This window comes from Mirounga angustirostris, unplaced genomic scaffold, assembly GCF_029215605.1.
Source record: "Mirounga angustirostris isolate CCGP_5_RB_7025 unplaced genomic scaffold, mMirAng1.0.hap1 SCAF_5, whole genome shotgun sequence".
Lineage (NCBI taxonomy): Eukaryota > Metazoa > Chordata > Mammalia > Carnivora > Phocidae > Mirounga > Mirounga angustirostris.
This window is the reverse complement of record NW_026991713.1, coordinates 28,710,584-28,735,798: the sequence shown is the minus strand read 5'-3', so window position 1 is coordinate 28,735,798 and position 25,215 is coordinate 28,710,584. Positions and strand designations below refer to the sequence as shown.

The 25,215-nt window shown below is 36.3% G+C and overlaps 1 protein-coding gene across 2 annotated transcripts in view; it reads right to left on the bottom strand.

Annotated features, from left to right (window-relative positions):
• Positions 1–24,120, bottom strand: part of DCN (decorin) — a 43,396-nt gene extending 19,276 nt beyond the window's left edge. Inside the window, exons 1-3 of one of the 2 annotated variants that reach the window (XM_045872866.1) lie at positions 23,739–24,120; positions 19,397–19,643; positions 5,296–5,408 (exon numbers count right to left, since the gene is read on the bottom strand). In XM_045872866.1, coding sequence (XP_045728822.1) covers positions 5,296–5,408; positions 19,397–19,610 — 327 coding nt within the window. In that variant the 5' untranslated portion in view covers positions 19,611–19,643; positions 23,739–24,120. Of the gene's footprint in view, positions 1–5,295; positions 5,409–19,396; positions 19,644–20,416; positions 21,104–23,738 lie in introns of those variants that run through there. The other variant, XM_045872865.2, reaches the window with a different exon arrangement.
• Between the last annotated feature and the right edge of the window lie 1,095 nt (positions 24,121–25,215).

Below are 25,215 nucleotides of genomic sequence, written 5' to 3'. Positions count from 1 at the left end.
ATGGCCTGGGAGTAAATTCTGCCCCAAATAAATGCACATAAAAGTAAAAATAGAAAAAAAGAAAAGAAAAGGTAAAAGACAAGCAGAATTGGTTTATCATGACTTTGCCAAGAGGTGAGAGAAGTCAGAGGAGTAGAGAACTTGTTGCTTGGGGGCAGGAAATGCCTTGAGCACCACTTAAAATAAAATTGAAGCATAGCCTCAAAAATCAGCCCTACCTACTTCTTTGGTAACTAAAGAAAAAGGAATCTAGCCTGGGAGGCAGCGGAGAGGTGATGAAAAAAGCAACTGGCAATGGAAATGGAATGGAAGTAGGAATAAAAGCATTTTCACCACCTTCATCCAAGAAGGTGATCGAAAGGAACAAACTTCCCCTTATAAGGTATATAAGGACAGGAGAGGTAACGTACAACATGATGACCATAGCCAACTCTGTGGATAGCATATTTGAAGGCTGCTGAGAGAGTCAGCCCTAAAAGTTCTCCTCACAAGGAAAAATACATTTTTTTCTTTTCATATATATATAGAGAGAGAGGAGATTATGGATGTTAACTAAACTTATTGTGGTGATCATTTTGCAATATACAAAGTCATTATGCTGTACACCTTAAACTTACACAGTGCTGTATGGCAATTATATTTCAATAAAATTGGAAGAAAAACATGTTGAAACCTGACTTAATATTATGTACAGTTTTCTCCAAAGCCATTTATGTAGGGTTTACACTCTATCAGGTATTGTTTTAAGGGGTGGTATGGTTACTATCATATTTATCGGCAATTAATGGACTCAATTCACAATGCTCCTGAATTTTGACCTCAAGATTTGGCTCTTATTTGCTGTGTGACTATGAACAAGAAACTATAAACAAGTAATGTCTCTGTACCTGAGTGTCCTCTTCTGTATAAAGGGGTTATCAAGAGTGTCTACCTCAAAAGAATGGTTCTAAGAATTAAATAAGTGAGTGTATATAGGTATTAAGCCTACTATATAGTAATTGCTAAACAAGTGTTTGCTATTATTAAATCTTTGACAATATTTTATTTTTAGTTAACAAAAAAAACCTTCCTGACTAGATTTTTTAAGCATGAATTCAAAGGAAAGATATTAAATGTTGACATTATAATACTTAATTTTCCATTATTTCATGGGATAATTGTGTTTTTCTGTTACATATAAGTATAAAACTACTAGCGGGCGCCTGGGTGGCTCAGTTGGTTAAGCGACTGCTTTCGGCTCAGGTCATGATCCTGGAGTCCTGGGATCGAGTCCCGCATCGGGCTCCCTGCTTGGCAGGGAGTCTGCTTTTCCCTCTGACCCTCCTCCCTCTCATGCTCTCTGTCTCTCATTCTCTCTCTCTCAAATAAATAAATAAAATCTTTAAAAAAAAAGTATAAAACTACTCTTGCACAGCATGTACTACTCATTATGAGACACACAGTCTAAATTGATAAAATTATTGAGAAAAGAGGAAACTTTCTGTTAAATCCTTTCTATTTTAGTCTTTGCTAAAGTTTCATTTCTCATCTTCTTTTTCATTCAAGTGTGGCTTTCCTGGCTGAAATTATAATGTTTATTTGCATAATAACAAGGGTAGAAACGATCATGAATGAAAGAGTAAGAGAAAAATAGCAGTTTAACATCCTCTGAACAGTTGGAAGCTCTAATAAATTCTTCCTCTCTTCAATGTATACTTTGAAGTAGAAAGAAAGAGATTGCCAAGATGGGAGTTGCCTAAAACATATTGAGAAGGAAACATGGAAAAGAAAGAACATATTATTACAAATGCCAGATTTAATGAGAGTGTCACAGAAACCAGATATCTCTTATTTAAGGCTATGAAGAGTTTAAATAAATTATTCAGCTTATACTTAAAAATACAGAAAGTTAGGATTAGAGTAAGCGAATTTTCCTTCCTTAAAAAAATAGCTTTACAAAATAAGTCAATCAGAGAAAGACAAGTATCATATGATCTCACTGATATGAGGAATTTAAAACAAGACAGAGGAGCATAGGGGAAGGGAAGAAAAAATGAAACAAGATGAAACCAGAGAGGGAGACAAGCCATAAGAGACTTAATCTCAGGAAACAAACTGAGGGTTGCTGGGGTGGAGGGGGGTGGGAGGGATGGGGTGGCTGGGTGATAGACACTGGGGAGGGTATGTGCTATGGTGAGCGCTGTGAATTGTGTAAGACTGATGAATCACAGACCTGTACCCGAAACAAATAATACGTTATATGTTAAAAAAAAAAAAAAAGAAGAAGAAGAAGAAGAAGAAAATAGTAGGAAGGGAAAAATGAAGGGGGGGAAATCGAGGGGAGGATGAACCATGAGAGACTATGGGCTCTGAGAAACAAACTGAGGGTTCTAGAGGGGAGGAGTGTGGGGGATGGGTTAGCCTGGTGGTGGGTATTAAAGAGGCACGTATTGAATGGATCACTGGGTGTTATACGCAAATGATGAATCATGGAACACTATATCAAAAACTAATGATGTAATGTATGGTGACTAACATAATAAAATAAAATTAAAAAACAGAAGAAAAAATAGCTTTAGGGTAAACTTATAAAAATAAAATGAAGTTTTAAATTTTAGTTCATTGAAAATAATAATAATCTTTTCTTAATTAATCTTTTAACATATCCAATCATAGTTTAAATAGTCATTGGCAAGCCTTGTAGGTATCACCATTGGCTTACTCCCAGTGAAAACACTCTGAAGGCAGAGAAAACATGAATTGGGGCTCAGGCCTGGCATCCTATCAGTGGAGATGGATCCCTTTGGTTCAAGATTTGAGATCTCTATCTCAAGCCTTATCCTCACTTTTTCTAGCCCGTGTCTTTCACTCTAGCCAATTCCTATATCTGTTTATTTTCTTCTGCCTGTCCTTTCCTTTTGTAGAGAAAACACTCTTTTCTTCTCTTCCTTTCAAAATTCTGCTAATCCTCTAAGACCCTTTGTCCCATATTCTCTCAAATACTAACTGGTAACCTGATGTAGGATATGTCTGACTTGTCTCTTTCTTGGTGCCCATAGCATTCACTACTTACATCACACTGGGCTTCTATTGTTGGACACTTCAATAAATTTTATATGCTGCTTTTGTTTATATTAATTGTTCCACAGAGAATCTTAAAATCTTAAGGAAAAATCTTTGCAACCTTCTAAAAATATGGTACATTGTCTCCTAATGGGTGTTTATTGTTTTTCTCATCCTAGCTGTCAGAAAGTTGATAACTAAATCTTGTCCTGATTATATTAACTCTATAACATATGATCACCAGTTTTACATTATTTCCCTTGAATCTATATTTCTTATTCTAATACATAGCAGCCAGATGAATTATTTTTATATTTATATGTATTGCCAATTCTTACTATACATCCCTTCAATTATTTTCTATAATGGCTGCAAGAACTAAATGGATGTGAGAATAATATGCTCCCAACCTTAAAAATGTATTTCTATGATATTCATCATAAGAAGCTGTAAATTTATCTCTACATATAAGTCACTCACAACTAAGCAATTCTCTCCATTGTTTTCTGAAAATTCTAATGCTATGCATTGTTATTTTTAATGCTGAGCAAAACTCTGCTTCCCTAAAATTTCCACTCAATTGTCAAGAGGACAATTCTGTCATCTTGTAGTTAAAGTAAGTAAATTCAATTTCTCTTTTCCAGCGTGGCACTTCAAATACATCAGTCATGACCTTTTTCACTCAATTTGGGCATCCACATCTCTGTCAACTGTGCCTATAAGACATGATTTCCAAATTCTTTATCCTCATGATGATCATTCTGAGGATACTCAAAGGTTAACGCCCTTCTTAAAATGTCTTGCCCAGGACCAGACTTAATACTTCAGGCGTGGTCTACCAGAGTAGAATACAGAGACAATGAGACTTGTAGTATTTATTTTTGACATTGAAGGCCGGCTTATTTATACTAAATGTGGAATGATATTCTGAGGGGAAACTACATTCTATTTATCTCACAAGTAGAGAGCTGGACTAGAGAATACAGTTTATAGGGATTCTGATGCCCTACCTGAAAAGACAATGCATTTACTCTTACAGAAGGCCTTAGCAAAGCCAAACCCTATTTGATTGGGTTGGTCATCCTCCATTTATAACACACCCTCTTCCAACTATAGTTCTACTCATTCTTTGTTCTATGTGATCTTCTTCTATGTCCTGGGAAGATAAACTCTTGGGACTGCTTCACCCAGATGACCTTGATCCCCGGCCCCCAGTTAGGTTCAGTCAGAGGAGACGCTGACAGGAAATAAGGAGGTAGGACTATAGCTCCCTGCCTTTTTCAAGGTGGGCTTGGGTGTTTCATAATGCTTTGTTGGTTCCTATATCCCTCTGTAAATCATCCCTTCAGTAAAGCCTTCTCTGTGAACGCTTTTGAGAGTGTCACCAATTTTCTGCTGGAATCCTGTCTGGTAGACTGGATGTGTGACATCATAATAGAGTAGAGGTAAGTAAAAATCACAATCAAAGCACAGATACAGATAAGAATGCAGCATGCATTGTCCTAAATACAAAGCAAGATATAGATATATAGATATGAAGATAGAATTATATTTACTAAGTAAAATATGGATGGTTATCCCTTTTTCTCTTGATGCCAATCTTGGAGGCTTTATTACACTGACACCTCTTAGAAAACTAATGAAAGAAGACAAAAGAAATAAAATAATACTGGGCGCCTGGGTGGCTCAGTTGGTTAAGCGACTGCCTTTGGCTCAGGTCATGGTCCCGAGGTCCTGGGATCGAGTCCCGCATCGGGCTCCCTGCTCTGCGGGAAGCCTGCTTCTCCCTCTCCCACTCCCCCTGCTTGTGTTCCCTCTCTCGCTGTGTCTCTCTCTGTCAAATAAATAAATAAAATCTTTAAAAAAAAAAAAAGAAATAAAATAATACTAAGATCAGTAACCCATTTTGTATTTTGTTCCAATATTGAAGTACCCTCTAACTAGGAAAATAAAGACTTTTATTCATGACGTAAGAGAAGATTAAGATATAAAGTACTTTTTAGGATGCAAAGACCAAAGATATATGGGGTATATGTAAGAAGATTGGCTGATTTTTTAGGGATTAATGAGTATGATGTTTTGCTCCCCTCTTACCTCCTAAATAAAGAATTTAATAAATGCTTCCGTGCTTATTTATTACCATATAGTAATCTTGGCCTTACCTAAGTTTTGTTTTGAAAAATCCTGTGAGTCAGATCTTGTTACAACTCAAAAACAAACAAACAAACAAACAAACAAACAAAGAACTCTTACATGAAGGTTCTTCAGGTTCTTGAAGTCCCCATCTTTGATTTCGGTTATTTTGTTGTTTTGCAAGTCCAGCAGTGTAGTGTCAGGGGGAAGATCTTTGGGCACTTGTTCCAGACCTTGTGTGAGAGTAAAAGCAATGTGCAGTCAGTAAAAGGGGCACAGGACCACAGGATCACAAAGGATGTGTTCACAAAAAATCAATGTTGCAATGAAAGTTTTACCACTACCATATTTTTTCTTCTTCTAGGAATTATATCAGCTGTAGTTTAAAATATCTGCTTTATCCTTTCCAAAGAAGTCAAATGTTATATATATTTTTTAAATTATACACTGACTACATTATTTTCCCCATGTAATTACTTCTCTGTGTAAAACTAAAATTTATATTTTGTAAGGGAGTGGCTCAAGTTTCTCAGGGCACATTAGGGTTTTACCTCATTGTTCTTGCTTTAGAAAATAATTCCTTTGATAAGGGTTGAGTGCAAGTGATTTCTAAATCTATACCTTTCTACATAAATATACCATTTAGTAGAGAACAGCTTTAGCCAAATCATCAAAGGCCCGTTTGACCTAACCCAACATTGCCACAGATTACATTTAAAATGACTCTCTCTCTTCCATTGGCTTTGTTTCATATTGATGTAGGATGTTAAGTAGAAATTTTCTATTCTATTGATTCAAATTCATGTGATCTTTTCTATATTTGAGATTGCATAACATAAATCAGAAAGGTTTTTCAACCTCTCCATCGTACCTGAAACTTGAATTCTTTCATTTTCATTCAACAAAGCCTTATGGAATACCTCCTAGACACCAACAATTTATCAGGCCCTGGGAATAGAGCAGGACAAAAACAGAAATTGCCCGCATCCCCGTAGAAAATATAATTCAATCTATAGTTTTCAATTAAAAAGAAAATTGCAACAGGTAATATAATTGCTACGTTGGGAAGATGTCTTTCCAATTTTGAACCTTATGCATATATGCATATACTGTTAAATTATCATGGTAGTTATCGTGCTATCTTCCTGTCTTCCATGAAAATTACAGAAAGCGTATCTGAGATCACCTACCTTCTAAGTTCTCTGCAAATACTTTTTTACTCACATGGCTCTGTTGATAGTGGGAAAAAAAAAATCTAGTACCCAATTCAGAGATCAACTATTATTATAAATTTAAATATCGAAATACATGTGATCCTAAACATACATAAGTATATTCCAAGAACTTACTACAGAAACAGTTCACAGAGAAATGACAAGACTGAAGTGTTTTTAGTGATAAACAGCTATCTTGTAGGAGAATATTTAACTGCATTATGTAGTCACAATCACTGCCATTTTCAGAAATGTCAGTTTGATAATTTCATGCAATTAGGAGTGGCAGACTTCTGCCAAATCTTTGATAATTAGTGTTCTCCAACCAAGAAAAGACACATTTCCTTTCATTTGGAAAAAAAGTTAACTGCCTACATTTCATTATTACTCCGTGGGCTTTTTGTCAAAGTTTTAATTTCCACTTATGCTTACATTTTTACATTACTGAACTTAAATCATAGCGACTCTCTTAACATTTGTTCAAAGCCAAAGTGCAGATAAATTTCAGATGTGGAGAGGAAAAAATTATATATCTACTTGGCTAACAATTTTGATTATGCTGTCTTCCTAGAATTTTAGGAACTTCTTGGGGTGAATTGTATACATTATTTTTTCTGAAGATTTGGCATAAAAATATCTTTAAGCTTGTGATCTTTGCATTTTAGTGCTTAGAAAGTCATTTTAATGATTAAAATCATAACCCTACCATCTTCTCTGCATTACTAGTAAATTTGTATCCATTTCAGGGAGTTTACATATTAGAATTTTTATTAAAACTTTATTCTGACATCAAATGCAATAACATACTGTTACATTTAAGGTCTAGCCAGGGCATTGGGGTGTCAACTAGCTTTCTCAACAACTATAGACAGAGTATAACAGGGACTTTATCCTAGTTATGAGTTCTTAGAATGTCACAAAGGGAAGGACTATTAAGAAACAGCTAGTCTATGACTCCCAAACGCTGATCAGATAGACTCTATGATAAGGTTCTTATCAGTCTATACCAAAATTAGAAAAAAAATGAGTGCAATCAAATTAGTTTTAATATAAATTACACATACATACATATTCACATACATGAATACACACATTTCTGAAACTAGCTTCTGCTTCTGTTCTAAATATACCTTCTTAAAAACAATTATAATAAGCAGATGGCAGGTTGTTGTCATTTTGTTGAATTTGGTTTGGACCTTATAAGAAATTGACTTGTTCAATATTCAATTTCACTTGTCCCAGAAATTAAAGAATTTCTAAACTAGTCCAATACTCCCTTTTATAGGTAAAGAAACAGAAATCAAGTGAAATTATATGACTTATCTAAGGTGTCTCATGTTTAAACTAAACCAAGAACAAGATGGTATGAGACCTCACTCTAGAACTATCCAACATGCCATATATACATGTAAACACTGTGTGTATTTTTTTATTTTTTATTTTTTTATTTTAGTTTATTATTATTTTTTTAAAGATTTTATTTATTTATTTGAGAGAGAGAGCATGAGAGGGAGGAGGGTCAGAGGGAGAAGCAGACTCCCTGACAAGCAGGGAGCCCGATGTGGGACTTGATCCCGGGACTCCAGGATCATGACCTGAGCCGAAGGCAGTCGCTTAACCAACTGAGCCACCCAGGCGCCCAACACTGTGTGTATTTTTTTAAAGATGCTGATCTATACTGTTCCTTGAACATACTGTGCTTATTCTTAACTATTTGTTTTTGTTCCTATAATTTCTGTTTTATGGAATATTCCATCCACTCATATCCTTCTAGCTTCATTCTAACAACCCCTAAAAGTGTTCTAACAACCCCTTTACCCCTCTCCTCTAAAATATTTGTCCTAACCACACCAGATAACAGTGACCCCCCCCCAACTCCTGTTTGTATATAAACTCATGAGGTATTGTCCTTCACTTTAGTTTTCTTTCTTTTCTGTAAGTTCTGGAAAAGCAGGGACAAATGACTGTATTTCATGACAGCTGTGATCTTACCACTTTACACATAAAGGTAGCTTTTTGATTGATTCATTTATAAACATAGTCTGTCCTGCTGTCCCATGGTGAAAAGTTCATGGTCATGGCTTCAAGATCTTTTCTGCTATGTTTTGTTACAATCACCTCTTCACATCCTGCTTTCATAATGGTTCTTACTTTACCTCGGAAGTGCTAGAATACAAGTGGCTATAATAATCACAATTTTCTCTCTGATTCTTGGTTGGCCAGAAACATTTTAGGAATGAATGCTACCATCAAATATGCCCATTATCTGCATCTGAAAATTTCTCTCAATTTCTTCTGTGTCTTTGACATATTTGTGAGGAACTTTTGGCTACATGTGTCTGAAGGATACTATCCTTCCTGTCCCACATGGTAACTGATCCAATGGTACAGTTTCTCAGTATGACATATATTTTCAATTATAAACCCTTGCATGGAGAAACAGACCTTCATTTATGGATAAGTACTGTCAAAAACAATCAAGCAAATAATGAATATTGAATCTGATTAAGCCTCTAGATGTAACTCCCAATTTAGAAGAAATAGTCCAAGGTACATGCCTAAGTCTGCTAAAGAAATGGGTTCAACAATGCTAATTTAAAAATGGGCAGAATTGGGGCGCCTGGGTGGCTCAGTCGTTAAGCGTCTGCCTTCGGCTCAGATCATGATCCCAGGGTCCTGGGATCGAGCCCTGCATCGGGCTCCCCACTCGGCGGGAAGCCTGCCTCTCCCCTGCTTGTGCTCCTCTCTCACTGTGTCTCTCTCTGTCAAATAAATAAATAAAATCTTTAAAAAATAATAAAGAAAGAAAGAAAGAAAGAAAGAAAGAAAGAAAGAAAGAAAGAAAGAAAAATGGACAGAATATATTAAACAGACATTTCTCCAAAGAAGACATCCAGATTGCCAACAGATATATGAAAAGATTCTCAACATCACTCATCATCAGGTAAATGCAAATCAAAACCATGAGATATCACCTTACCACCGTCAAAATCAACAACACAAGAAACAACAGGCATTGGTGAGGATGTGGAGAATAAAGAACCTTCTTGCCCTGTTGGTGGGAATACAAACTGGCGCAGCCAATGTGGAAGACAGGCTGGAGATTCCTCAAAAAATTAAAAATGGAACTACCTTATGATCCAACAATCACACTACTGGGTATTTACCCAAAGAACACAAGAACACAAATTCAAAGGGATACACCCACCCCCATGTTTATAGTAGCAATATTTACAATAGCCAAGCTATGGAAGCAGCCCAAGTGTCCACCGATTAGTGAATGGATAAAGGAGATGTGATATCTGTATCTATATAGATATAGATATAATGGAATATTATAGCCATAAAAAAGAATGAAATCTTGCCATTTGAAATGAAATGGATGGAGCTAGAGAGTGTAATGCTACGTGAAATAAGTCAGTCAGAGAAAGACAAATAAATGATTTCACTCTTAAGTGGAATTTAAGAAACAAACAAGTAAAAGGGAAAAAAAAGGAGAGAGAGACAAATAAAGAAACAAATTCTTTTTTTAAGAAATTAACTAATTAATTAATTAAGGATCAAGAAGAGGAACCAGTCCTGCTGTTCCCCAAAAATTAATTAATTAATTAATTTTTAAAAAGATTTTATTTATTTGAGAGAGAGGGTGAGAGGGAGAGTGCACAAGAGGGGTAGGGTCAGAGGGAGAAGCAGACTCCCTGCCGAGCAGGGAGCCCGATGCGGGACTCGATCCCGGGACTCCAGGATCACGACCTGAGCCGAAGGCAGTCGCTTAACCAACTGAGCCACCCAGGCACCCCCCCAAAAAAACACGCTCTTAATTATAGAAAATAAACTGATGGTTACCAGAAGGGAAGAGGATGGGGGAATGGATGAAACAGGAGATGGGGATTAAGGAGTGCACTTGTTTTGATGAGCACAGGGTGGTGTATGGAAATGTTGAAGTACTATATTGTTCATCTGAAACTAATATAACTTTGTATAGTAACAAACTAGAGTTAAAATAAAAACTTAAAAAAAAAGAAATCAATTCAACAGAATCCCAATTTCTTCAACAGATAAACTGTAAGGAAAAGTAAAAAAATATTAGTTTTCCAAATGTATAGTTTAAAAGAGACTTAAAAGCTATTTAAATGATTGCAATATATGTACTTCATTTGGATCCTAATTCACACAAACTGTAACACAAAGCGTTTCTAATACTTGTGAGATGATTGAAAATGTGCACACTGAATATTTGATATTATGAAATAATATTAAATTTTAGATGTGATCTGATTATGATTGTATTAATTAAGTGCTTTAATCTTTCAGAGAAACATACTGATATATTTTTGGATAAAATGACATGACATCTGGAATTTGCTTTGAAATTAAATGGAAGGGGGAAGATGGGTAGAGATACATAGAAAAATACTGGCATTAGTTGACCCTTGTTGAAGCTCGGGGATGTGTGCACCAGAGTCTCTTACTTTGCAGATTTTGTATATTTAAAAATGTTTCTATAATTTTCTAAATAAGATTTGTATTTGAATTTTCATCCTGGTTCCTCTTCTTGATCCTTAACATCCCCAGGCAAGTTGCTTCAGCTGTCTAGGCCTCGGGTTTCTTGCATCTTTCACAGAATTTTTGTGAGAATTCAGTAAGTTGTTCTATAAAATAATCTCCTACCACGGTGCAAAGCGGGCCCTCAATTACTGGTACCTGGAAATATCATCAATAAGGAGATGAAAGAGTGTAGCTTCAATTATCTTGCTGATTACTTAGTCTGTAAATCTGTGACAAAGTGGTTTTTTTTTTTTTTTTTCCCCTGTATAACATAATTATAATGCGTATTATCCCGCATCTGCTCTGCCCATGGATCACACACAGATCTTTCATTTAAAGCTCTTATTCCTGGGTTGGCTCTTCCTACCAGACCCTTTGTGGTCTTGTTGCATTCATCATTGCTCCCATGAAGTTCAGGGTCTCTAAAGAGCTTGTCTACCAAGCTCTGCCTTTGGCTGGTCACCCCTCGGTTTAGCAAGCACATGTTCCCCAACAAATAACTAAGCTTCCCAAAAGCTGTCCTGGCCCATTTAACTCTAGTTTAGTAGTGGCAAATGCTATGCTCTTTTGGCAAATTTGTAAAATATCAGTCTTTGTTTATGTTGGGCTATTTGTTTTGGTCAGCATTATGATCTTTAGAGTCAGAGTGGCTTTGGGTTAAAATCAACTCCGACACTAACTAGAGATAACTAGGAACCTTTACCTTAGCATTCCCTTGCCTCTATCTCTTCATCTGAAAATGCTGAGCATGAAGTAGACTGGGGTAGAAATACTAGAGCTAAAGATTTTTCTGCGGTGATTAAAAACTTTATTTCAGTTAAAAATTGTTTATTTGAACTGAAACTAATCCTCAAAGAGTATGAAAGCAAACAGTTATTCAACCTTAAGTATATTTTTATCTTAAGCTTTTAAATTAAAAAAAAGTAAATTCTGTCTATAAATATGATCTTATTAACCATATATGATTTTAACTAAGTCATTCTTATTGAAACTGATGAATTTTATAGTCATTCCCAAACTATAAGGAAAGTAAGATGTTGAGTGTTTTAAATGAAATATTAGCCAGGTAAAATTCGCTTCAAAAAAGATATTCTCCAATAGAAAGAAAGCCATGAGGATATGAGTCAATGCCTTTCGTAACAATCTTAAGTAGAAAGTTTAAGTAACTATGAAATAAACTTGTAAATTAATGTGCATATAACTGATTTGACCTCTTAAGTAGTTTGCAACTGTTAAATAATGACCTTCACGGGGATGTGTAATATCTGTGGACCTTCTATATTTAATACATAATGTATGCCTGTGTTTCTCATTAGAAATGTACATAAATCTGAGTATGTAGATAATTGCATCTTCCAAAGATGGCATTAATTGTATCTCCCATCCTATATGCTTTTATTAAATAGAAACTGGTCCCAACCCCATCAAAAGATGAAGTGAATCAAATTCCCCTCCTGTGGAATCTGGGATGGACTTATAATGTCTTGATGACTTAATGGAATGGGCCAGAAGAAACACACAGCATGACTTTGGAGGCCAGGTCAAAAAGGTTGTACAGCTGCTACCCAGTTCTTCTGGGACACTTGCTCTGGAGGCAGCCAGGGGCTATGGGCTATGTAAAAAAGCCTGTCTAAGCTGAGACCACCCTGCTACAGCGGCCACATGGAACATTCCAGATGAGAGAACAGCTGAGCTCACAGGCAATAGCAGCACCAACTGCAGTTATGAGAGTGAGCTGTCTTGGGTGTGGAGCCTAAGCTAGACTCCCCATGGCCATGGCCCCAGCCAACACCTGACTGAGACGCCTGAGAGACCCCGAGCCAGGACAGCCTTTCTGAGATCTGCTCAAATTTCCTGTACTTAAATAATGAGCAAAATAAAATTATCTTTTTAGATCGCCGAGTTTTGAGATAATATTTATTCAGCAATAGTAACAGGAACAGAGTGGTTTTCTAAATTTAATTATTTTTCAATGAGCATCCTTTAATATAATTCTAATTTTTCCATTAAAATGCAATTATTTCCAAGGCTAGTCTGAATTATTTATTTGTTCTCCCTAATTCTGTAAATGGAACTTTATCTTCTTTAAAATAGGGTTATTTATTAAAGTAAATAAAATTCTACTTGTTACCAGAAAATCATTTCTGAACTAAAGGCTAATGAGAATTGTACTTTTTTTTCAGGTTGTCCCCGTGATGAATAGCATGGTTCTGCTAGCAAATGTCAGCAATCTGGTAAACATCATGTTGGACAAAGGCCAGGATGTCCTAAGACATCATGCTTTCTTTCCCCCCTGCTCTGTGGCAGGGGTCCAAACTCCAAGATTTATTCTTGTTGGTTTCCAACAGTATTTTTTATAATTCTGTCTTCAATTTAATAATTAGGACAATGGTGATACACTTCAGTTTTTGGCACGTGACATGACATGTTGGAGTCCCAGCTCCATCAAAAACCTTTCTGTTCAAAGCAGGCATGTTTCCCTATTTCCCTCTTAAAAATGGCAGTTTGATTGTGGTGGCAGTTGGATCAGCTTTCAGAAATAGGAGATTCCCCCTTTAATTCGATTCTCTTTTCAAATAAACTCAAGGAAGGTTTAACCTTCCTGGTTCTATGTCTAGTCACCCTCAAAACAAAACAAACAAACAAACAAACAAACAAACCAACAAAAGCAAAAACGCTGTGTACCACAGCTCCATGACTCCTAATTCCCAGTCAGCCATGTTCCTTCCTTTTTCCAGCTTGATAGAATCAGGAATATTGTAGAATTATGCACTCATCCAAGCACCAGGTCATGCATATGTTCACTTATTCGTCAGGCATTTATTGATGTTGGAGTATCTACCAAGTATAAGACATTTTATTGAGTAGAAGGTATACAAAAATAACTTATCACTATGCTTCCCTTCTGGTAGAGAAAGTAAATGTTTAAATAGGTAAATAAAATATACTGAATAACTATTATAAAATATATATTTGATTAATATAGAATAATCAAGGCAAATGTAGATTACAGTGAAAGCACCGAAGTAGACAAGCTGCAGAAATTGCCTCAAAGCAATCTTCGAACTAAGTCAAGGGCTAACTGACTCCTGAGTGTCATAGTGTAGTTGCTACAGGGCTTTCTCCTTTTATTAAGACTGGATTGAAAACTGGGTTGATTCTTCTTTATCCTTATTTTCAAGGAAATATATAATCTTGCTATTCTTTGAAGGAGAAAAGTTCAGATTACAGGGTCTCCTGCATTTCTTTTGCCCAGGGAATTGATATTCTCGAAACCTATTCCCATCCTGTCCTCTGGAGCCAGGATGATCTTGCAGAGGAGAACGCCTCACAGCTGCAGTCTGACCAAATGCCTTGATCCCACACAGCTGCCTCTCTCTCCCTCCTGGGACTGAGAAGGAAACCAGGGATATGTCAGTTCTCAGTCAGGTCAAGAAGACAGATGCTTCCTTTGGCTTTCTCTGACTCCTCTCTTCCTCCTCCCCATCTTTAACCCCTGGTGTCAGGAACTTTGGCCATCTGGGTCACAGGAGAATTCCTCCTGCTGCATCTAAAGATCTGCCATACTCCACCCTCTCCAATACGAATTTAGGCAACCCACTGGGCATGCTCTGTGCACAGCCTCCTTCCCATACCATGTCTTAGGCACACCCTTTCGATGCATCTGAAACTCCTAACGAGGGTCCCCCCCCGTCCCTGCTGCTGCCGAGCCAGACATAAACTATAAAAGCAACTGAGCTTCCAACATTGTCTCTGCCCCTCTACAAAACAGCCCTAATTTATTCTTCTGAGTTGACTTCACAGAGGAAGTCTAATGGTTCATTTACCTCACATATAAAATTTGCTTCTGGAAAACCAGTTTCCCCAGACAAGAAATAAGCTATCTCATGTATGTCCCAAGTGGTGGCTACTGACAAAATTTTCCCCAGTTGAAGCAAAATGATTAAAAAGAAGAAAACTAACTCTATGCAGTGTAAAGGGTTGTGGGTTTTTCTTTTTCTTTCTTTTTCTTTCTTTTTTTTGCTAAGACATTTTTAAAACTAAAATATCCTTTGCCATATGAGGTACCTTTTAGGAACCAGTAGTTATTTGTATTGCTTTTACATGGCAAAATAAAATGTTACATCTTCCAACATCATTTCTAGAGAGCCAAATATGTGGGTTGTGAATCATTTATGATTATAAAATAGCCAAATGTTTCACTGTTCTCCACTTCACCAAACCAATTTTGTTCAAAGGAACGGTGTTTGGAGAAGACTGAATTGCTTGATAATTGTACCATTTTCTAATTCGTGTCTATTTATAGTTGGAGGTGATGTGGTCCTCTTTAGGAGGGAGGGGAGAGAAGGCGCTATTTTGTATCTAGCTCGACAAGCTGTGTACTTCTCAGAGATTCTCAGTGTTGAAGAAAAATAAAAGAACATTATGAGGAATAGCCTCATGTTACTAGCCAACTTTGTCTGAAATGGTAAACTAAACAGAACAGTATGGTAGACATTTTTATCAGTATTTTCTATTCTTACCTAATGAAATGTGATATATTCCCATTTCTCCAATGAAAGTTTCAATGTTTCGGCATTTACGGGTAGTAAATGGTAAAGCAGGACTTGAGTTCAGAGGTGTTGAACTGCAAAACCCAAGTTCTTGCAACTATTAAATCATTTTAAAAGCTTTGTAAATTCTTTTGAAATTTGCTTATAAGAAATGCATCAAGGGGCTCCTGGGTGGTTCAGTGGGTTAAGCATCTGAGTCTTGATTTTAGCTCATCATGATCTCAAGGTTTTGAGACTGAGCCCTGCATTGGGCTCCACACTCAGCATGGAGGCTGCTTGAGGATTCTCTCTCTCCCTCTCCCTTTGCCCTTCCCCCTACTCCCTCTCTCTCTCAAATAAATCTTTAAACAATTAAAAAAAAAAAAGAAATGTATCAATAACTATTACTTTAATTTGGAAGAATAGTCAAAAAACAGTGCTTATACATATTTCACCTCAGGGTTGATCTGCCTTTTAGCAACAAGATGGAAGTCAGTACCAAATAATGCTACCTGGTAACACTTGAGCCAAAGATGAATGGCTACCTGGTAACACTTGAGCCAAAGAGTGTACATATAAGTAAAGGAATTGTTTTCCTTCAAGATAATAAGTACATAAAACAGCAGCCACTCACAGGATCAATATGAGAACATTTTAAAAAGATTTGACAAGAATGAGTTACATTGTAGGTTTATTATTTTAAGGTAACCCATAGATTTTTGAACTTGTTCATCTTACATTTTTTTTTTTTATAAATGCTACATTTAAGAGTAAATTGCTTTATGTCTTAAAAGGATAAATTTAAAAAAAGAAGATAGGGGTCTCATTCAATTCTGGTTCAAATTACAAGCTAAATTACAACAAATTCAGCCAAACAACTTGGCCAATATCTGTGGAGTATTCATTACTTTCTTGGACAGGTGAAAAAATGTTTACTTTCTCAATCCCCCATGCTAGAGAAAAACATACATAATGCTATTTTGATAAATTGGAACAAGGAACTAAAACATCCATGTATCTTCTTGAACACCTCAAATTTTCCTATGAACTAATTATTGAATTCCAATTTCAGTTTTTACATCTTAGCTTTGATGTAGAACTGTTTAAAAAATCGATGTTGTTTAACTTCATCAAAAATACTTCTTAGTGGCAAAAATAGTCAAACATTTTAGTAAGAAGTGTTTGCTTCTATTAAATATTGTTTAAATATAAAATGACAAAGGACTACTGTCCTTCAACACTAGCTCCCCTCTGCTCATTAAAAGCTTTGGCGAGAATAATCCTTAAGAAAACATTAGCCTTTGATAACAATAAGCATTCACATTTCTCATCCCAAAGTGCATTACATTTTTTTTCTCTATTATAATAATTCAAAGCTTCATATTCAGGTCATTAAATAACTTAAAACAAAAAAATAAAATAAACTGCATTGCCTTTATGATAAATAAGGTTGCCTATTTCTCCTTCCTTGTTTTTTTCTATATATCTTTCACCTTTTACTCCATATAATCATCACATAGAAAATATATATCGAGAGTCCACTATGAGCCAGGCACCACACACAAATATGAGGGTCTCTAAGGCCCGCTGTGATTTTTCTGCAGATGAAGATGTCAAGGCTCCAAACAGTGCCAAGAGCATGAAGTGAGAAGTTAGATGGTAGTGGAGAGTGTGAATAGAGTGTTTTCTTTAAAGGCAAACAGATTGTTCTTCCTTTTTGAAACGTATTTTCTGTTTTAGAAATACCTGACCAAAACCTTTCACAATATATTTAAATATGAATTCAATAAAAACTAAAAGTAACTCAGATGAGACCATTGGTCATGGGAACTCAGTTCTCTTCATTCGGTAGGGTTCCCCCAAACAAATCATTATTATAATCTTCGCTACTTCCTTGGTATATAAGGTCAGTCAGTCTTTTAAAGGAATGATGTATACTCTGGGCTCTTAGGTCAAAGGTAACATATAGAAATCTTCCTCATCCAAAAGCAACACAAAATACACTGAAACAAAATAATAACAAGGACCTCAACGAAATCGTATCATGAGAAACCCAAGTCAAGGAACTTGACATTTCCAGAGACTGGATTTTTCTGTTTAGTTTTGAGCAATAGATTTAGGTCTTTTTTAAAAAGACAGCTGGAAAACTGTCTCAAATGCTTTCATCAGACTCAAGTTTTATAAACTTTTTATCATGTGAGCAAACTACATTTATGGAAAATAAAGCCTGTGAAGCTACTGGACAAGTCCTTCCTCCTTAAAAATATCAACTTTTCATTGTTGGCAACATATGTGGTGGGTATTAATCATGAACCCTTTTAACCTTGTTTCCAGAGGCAAAGTGAGATGTAACTGGCTTCACATTTCTTAGGAACTCGGTCATTTTAATAAATTTTTAAAAAGTTTACCCCTAGTATATCTATCATATGGTGATTCCAATGTGCAGATATTTTCAACTGCATGACTGTCCTGCTTATACCAACAATGCAGATACTCTCTAGATGCTTATAACAGTTTCTGTAGAATTTGAGAGTGATCCAATCCCCCTTGTAACAAATATACAATTCAAAAAAAAAAAAAAAAATCACCACCAATATAATATCAGACCCACAAGAACAAGGACCATATTTGTCTTCCTCATTCCTTCCTTGCCAGGGTCTACAACAGATCTGACCCATTGTGGTATCTCTATATATTTGTTGAATGAATGAATGAAGGAATCCAGTGGAATTATCCTGTGGCCTTTTTAAAGCCTTTGTATGCACTTTTTTTCTGGGTGTTAAATGGCTATACAATATGTCAGCACTTTAAAAGCTATCCTGAATGTTTGATTTTGAGTTGTTACTATCTAACATGTTTTATGTTTTCCTGGGTTCCAGCATGTAGTTTAGTCCAACTGTAGAGGTAGTGACACATTTTCCTGCAAAATGTTGCTAGAAAGCTTCTTGTGAAGAGATACAGGGTTCCCAAAAGAAGTACCCTACTACACCATGGAGTTTCTTTCATTAGGAAATACATCATGGCAGAGTCATTCTATGAGGATTTTTTTCTTTTTTTTTTTCCTTATAAGAAAGTGAGCCAAAAAGAGAGGAAGAGAGAGAGAGAGAGATGCAAATCAACTGTCATGTCAACTACATTCATTCCCCTTTGGCCCACCTTCTGGGGCCTCAGACTTTCTGGAGATTTATCTTTTGAGTGTATTGCTCTTGGAATTCCCAGGCCAAATTTTTCTTGAAACATGATAAATCAAGCTGTATACCATGTTAGGCCAAAGATATATGTCCCATGATTATACCGAATATTTACACCATATCTTGTTGTAAAGATTGCTTTTGAAACTTTCTAAAGAATATAAACAGCTAGATTACAAAATGCCAGAGGCAAAGGCAAAACTAAGACCCAGAGATTAAGGGAGTATTTTGGTTCTTGAAAGATAATTTTTTGTTCTAAAACTTTGTTTTTCTTCTCATAACTCTGCATACTTTACAATTTAGTAATGTTCACATTCTGTTATCTGGGCTAAGCCAAGAGTAGAGACATCACCCAGGTTTTAACATCTAACATTTCTTGAAAGCAAATCATGGAATTAAAATAAACCATCCCTTCAGAATCGTGGAACAGAAGACATAATTTTGTTCAAAATTTTAATTTACAGAAGGGGGACCATGAAGTTCAGAAAGATTTTTTTAAAAGTGACTCATCCAAGATTGCAAAGGTGATGGAGCCCCAATTTAAAAAAGAAAGAAAGAGGTCTCCTAACTTAAAAGCTCCTTCCTTCTATGCTATTCCGCTTCCTTTACTTCTCCGTAGGTGGCACTGTCTCTCACATTTGGAACTGCAGAGATTAAAAAGGAAAACGCTAACCTCTAGAGGAAGCCATTCCTGTGAGTGAAGCAAGGTGGGTAGAGAGAGCCTGCACCTACTCACCCAGATCAGAACACTGGACAACTCGCAGGTGACACTGACAGCGGAAGGGACACATAGGTCCCAGAGGCTCTAGGTCAGAATCCACAGGAACATGCTCTTCCGGGCCTATCCCAGAAGCCTCATCTTCTAGCATAAAGTCAAATAAGCCTCTCTGTTGGAACGGCCCAGCCCAGGAAACTTGTGCAAGCAGGAGGAAGATGACGGTTGCCTTCATGATTTATCTCATGTATTTTCACAGCCAAGGAACCTAGGAAACAAACGAAAGGTTTAGAAGAGTCGCACCACCTGGTTAATATAACACCCCACAGTAGAGTGAGTGTAAAGTATAAAAACAAACAAACAAACAACCATCTTTCATTTCTTGTGAGGAAGCAGAACACTGAAATGTATTTGAAAGGTATGTAACAGACTACCTTGCACAGCTATTTACTTAGGAAAAGAAATTTGAATGTAATTTAAATCTTCTTGCTTGAATTTGGGGTCCGAATTGAGATGGCATATTATATATTCACATCATTTGCAAAATTGTTATGATGATAGACCATATTGGAATTCTCAGGGCTCATTCAACACAAGCCAGGCCACAGTCAAATAAAATTTTGTCTATGCACATGAGAGATCTTCAATTCTGTGTCAGAAATCTCTCTGGAAGCCAATCTCATCTCCCCAATCCCACTGTGTTTATCTCGGTCCAGACCTTTCTCATCACTCCCTGAACTATCACAAGAGCTTCCAACTGGTCTCGGCCTTGAATATTTCCTTTACTCCAGGTCATCCCCCACTCTGCTGCTCAAGTCGTGTTCTGAGAATTAGATTTCATTGTATCCCTGTTCTACAGAAAACTCCTTGTTGACTTCTCAAGGCTTGCCAATAAGGTCCACATCTCCTTTGTGGCCTGTGAGACCATTCATAATTTGGTACCAACCGATGTTTCAAGCCCGCTTTCTCTCAATTTCCTCTCTCCTCCAGTCCCCACCTCAACCCTGACACTCAAAGCTAAGTGCCATTTAAGATACCTACCTTGTAAGATGGCAGTGAAGACTGAAAATGATAATGGACTTCCCTTGTGGATTCCCTGGCTCATCCAGGCAGGATGCTGCTTCCTCCCTCTTCTGTGCCCCACAGCACGTTGCTCTTACCTCTTTTAAAGAACTTATCACATTATACTGTAATTTGTTTTGCGTGCTTGGTCTGTCCCCCCAACTAGAAGATGTATTCCTTCAGGGCGTGTCTTATTATTCTTTGTTCTGTACCCAGGCCTTGCACAACATTTTGCACATAAATGACTCAATTGACCATCAATTTATTAATAATAGAAGTTATTCGGTTTGTTCCAGGCAACCAGTCGGTCTTATTTTTTTAAAACCCAAACTTATCTTTTTTTTCAATATCAAATTTCTCGCCTGAGAAAGGTAACAAATGGAAAACCTCAATTTGGTGGAAGCACGATTTATTTTTTAGAATAAATCTTTGGGCCAGTTTCTCAAACTGATCATTTTTTATTAAAGCAGTAAACATATATGGAAAATCCTACTGATTTCTATAGGACTTACACGTTATCTGGTTTTACCCAGAGGGCAATTTTGTAAACAAACAAAAGTACAGTTTTGACAAATCCATACAGTATTTATCCATTCATTCAATAAGCACTTTAGAAACATACGTCTGTCATTGAGTTGGGGTTCAGCTGGCTGAAGGGAACTACATAGATCTGAATAACAAAAAGTAGTTGATCATGTAGAGAACAAGCAGTCTATTTTTGACTTGATAGGTCTTAAAACGCTATGGAGGGGTGCTTGGGTGGCTCAGTCGTTAAGCGTCTGCCTTTGGCTCAGGTCATGATCTCAGGGTTCTGGGATCGAGCCCCGCATCGGGCTCCCTTTCCCACTCCCCCTGCTTGTGTTCCTGCTCTCGCTATCTCTCTCTCTGTGTCAAATAAACAAATAAAATCTTAAAAAAAAAAAAAAACAAAACCCTATGGAAACTAAGGATTCCCAAAACACATAGCAGATGTTATCTTTAGTTCCCCACATCTACTTTGAAATGTACACGTATAGGAATCATACTGAAGCTGCCCATTCATAACCAGATGTAAAAAAAATGATTTTTAGTCATCAGTCAATTGTAACATATGCAACAACCACAAAACCAAAAAACAAACAAAGACAAAAAAACAAACCACTTTGGATCCCCTAACCTTAATGTATCTATCTATGTAACTTCTGGAACTTCTTGGCTAGAGGCACTAGAGAGGGAAAAAAATGTTTTTCGATTTCTTACACTTGTGTTCTTAAGTTTGTATTTATTACTGAGGTCTGTGTAAGGCAGCGTATCCATAGTACGGGAATGTGGCTTCTCATTTAAAAAATACCACAAAGATTATTATTCACACTGCCCCTTTAAATTCAGTATCAGGTTTTCTCTGGGAGTGTGTTCCCACTCAGTTACTGCGGAGCCTTTTAATGGAGACCCTATTGTTTTGGCAGTGTTCCCTTGGACTGGATCTAAGGGAGTGGTTTCTGTCTGTTTCACATTAAAATGCAATGTTTACGGTTTACCACAGTTTGCTAGGCTTGCATACTTAATGTCTTACAATTTTAGAAGAAAAATGAAGCAAAGTAATTGCAGATTTAATAAATAGCAATACGAATTAACGCAGATGTTGCTTTTTGATCTTTTCTCCAGAACAGAAAATGCCTGGTTGTTTCACTAACCCCAAAAAAGGAAATGTTGAACACTAGCTCAGAGGAATATTATCATTTATATGTGTTTACTCTTGTTAAAATGGTGCAAATTCTCTGCACAATATTTTTCTTGGTTTACAGCTGAACACAAGCAGGAAGTTTATAGCTTCCATTACTTATTTTATATCACTTTGATAGGGGTGTGTGTGTGTGTGTGTGTGTGTGCATTTTAACCTGGAATGTCCTGGAGAAGAAGAATATGTCCAGAAACTTTATACAAATTCCCCCAAGAGATGATTTCTTTTAAATTAGTGTCATAATACTTGAAGACCCAGCATCTTAAAACAATTAGTTATTAATAATTTCTTATCCTGTCCTTCCTTCCTTAGTATATAAGAAAAATAAACAAAAAAGAGCAGATGCCCTTGTAGAAACCAAGGAGATTATTACTGAGACAATAAACTGTCTAAATTTCACAGAAATTGTTTTAAGCATTCTCAAAAAGTATGACTCCTTCCTAGGTATAATGTCACTACTCCACTAAAGCTAGTTGCCACAGTTTTTAAGTGTTTCATCAAAAATAATAATTTCTGGCTCTTTAAACTACTTTAGCCCATTAAATTAACTATATCATTCAGTTCAACATTTGTAGGATGTCATTCATGCCTTTGGTATAACTTTCAAGATCAAAATTTAACCCTCAAGAGATAAGTAAAACTACAACTGCAGAGCAAAATAAAAATCCCCCAGCACTAGGTGAATGAAAAACCTCAATAGTAATGGAAATAATTCAAAATAGACAATAAAAATGGCATTTATCCATAAATCAGGACTGTTATAGGAAGCATTTGGTTCTTTTTCTGGTCAAAATAGCAATAGGAAAAGAAAAAGCCACAGGAATTTATGTCACTGGGAGCCCGCTTAACCAGTGGTCATTGTGTTACCCTGTTTTGAAATTAGCAAGAAAAATAACCTACACTCTCCTTTTCAAGTGATGTATCTTACAGTAAAATTTCATTGCATTGAAAATACTGAAAATACTGACTGGGTTTTTTCTTTCTCTGTAAGGAATTATGACGCTAACTGTGAGATTATCTTTAATAAGCAGCATAAGTATTTTCAATGTTTATTTTCACCTCTCTGGTGATAATTTCTATTCTTTTCTAGGTTGTAGAAATATACATTCATTTGACTTCTGCAGCTAATCACCAGAGTTCCCATCTCTGAGGTTTTAAAAGTTCTGAAAATATGCAAGAATTCAAGAGGGAACTAAATCCTTAAATATACATATATATATAGCCCAGCTACAAATAGTATGCTGATCTAGAATATAAATGCTTTCTAAAGAGGTAAAACATTTCATTAGTACAAATACAAAATATATCAATATAGATAGTCATGGTGTTAGGTTATAGTTCTTTTAATAAACATCTTTGCAAGAACACAAAAACTAAAACAATGCATTCAAATATTTTACCAAATATTTAACTTCTGTCTTCAAGTAATACTTGCTTAAAATACTGCATAAAGAGTATCAAAAGTTTAGAACGATTTTTTTTTTCTTTTCTTTCTCTCACCAAATAATTCCTTTTGCCCTCAGCTTGATCGAAGTTTTATTAGTCTGTAGCAGAGTTCAGGACAATTATTGAAAACCATACCTTTTAATCCGGGGATTTGCCACAGGAGCCCTCAAAGCTGAGATGTAATTACACTAAATATTCAGCCCAAGCAAAAAGAGTTTGCAGGTGTGGAAAGGAGGAGGGGGTAGGTGCTGCTCTGTGACTGTCACTAGGTTGAAAACCTCCTGCTTCTACTCCATAGCACAGTTAAAAAATAAGGTTTCCCTCAATGAACACAATCCGGCTGACACCCACATTAGATCATATGGTAATGATATGTCTCTTGTATTGCAGCCAGAAAGTTTATCGGCCTTTTTTCTCCCCATTTGGTTTGTTCCTTTTGCATCTACTTAAGATTCTAAAGGGCTTATGTGGTATAGAGGGGCAACTTGATTTGAAATTTGTTTTATTGTGTCGATTCATTTCCCTAAAACATTGTAACTAAAGGGTTTGCTTCCCCACCCCCAGCCTCACTCCACTATCCACCCTTTCTAGGCTTGGTTATAAGTAACTTCCAAAATGACAGTTTTTCTTGCTTTCATGATGTGCAAATCTGGCAAATGGAATGAAATTAATCTTGCGGTTATTTTGAATGTGGTCTGCAGAAATACATGAGTACATTGATATGAAAATACTGTTTCAGATTCTTACTTGCCCTGAGCTGTTTGTGCAAATTCAAGTACTCTGCTGTGGAGTTTTTCTAGTATTTTGAACATATTTCTAAAGTGTCCTGGAAGAAAGTCATGGTTTTATATGAAAAGAATGTCACTGTTGCTATTATTATTATTATTATTTCATTACTCATAGTTTATAATCTTTCTTGTTGTTTACCAGCCATTGGGTTTCTTCTTATTTTTCTAAATAAAACACATAGATACTAGAAATTGGTCACATTTTAATTTAGCCTGCATATGAAAATTTTGATTTTTGTGGTTTATTCTTTTATATAATCCAGAACTTTGAAAAGGCAACAGAGTCTATGGCTCTTTTCAAATTTCAGGAAATAGAAAAAAGAAAGTGTAAACACAAGGAAAAATATTTATTTAGCTACTGGAAAGCATTTTTGTGTTTTTGTAATTCCCTTGCTGGATGCTGTTTAATTCTCTCCCTGTGTGTCTCTATGTTTTGACTTCTATCTTTATGCCCTGGCCCCTAGGCTGTTACCAGGTGGAAACTTGAAATCAACATCTGTGAAACATGAGAGGATAGAGGATAGCCCTCCCATCCTCCACCTTCCCTTTCCCTCCCCTAGCCATCCAAGTACACAATTCTACAGTATATACTTCTGCCTTGATGAAACTTGAAGGAATTAAATTCTTGAGTGGGTATCTAAAGGAGGGGAGGGGTGCTGTCACATGATATTTTGCCTTATTTCCCAAGACCCGCCTCCCTAATTTTATAACATCTTACCCCACGCCTCCTCTCTTTGACATTGAATAACCACATGCCCAGTTATTCCGATCGTTTAGAAGAAAAGTCAAGTATTATTTTCCCTGGATGTTGGTGCAAAATCCAC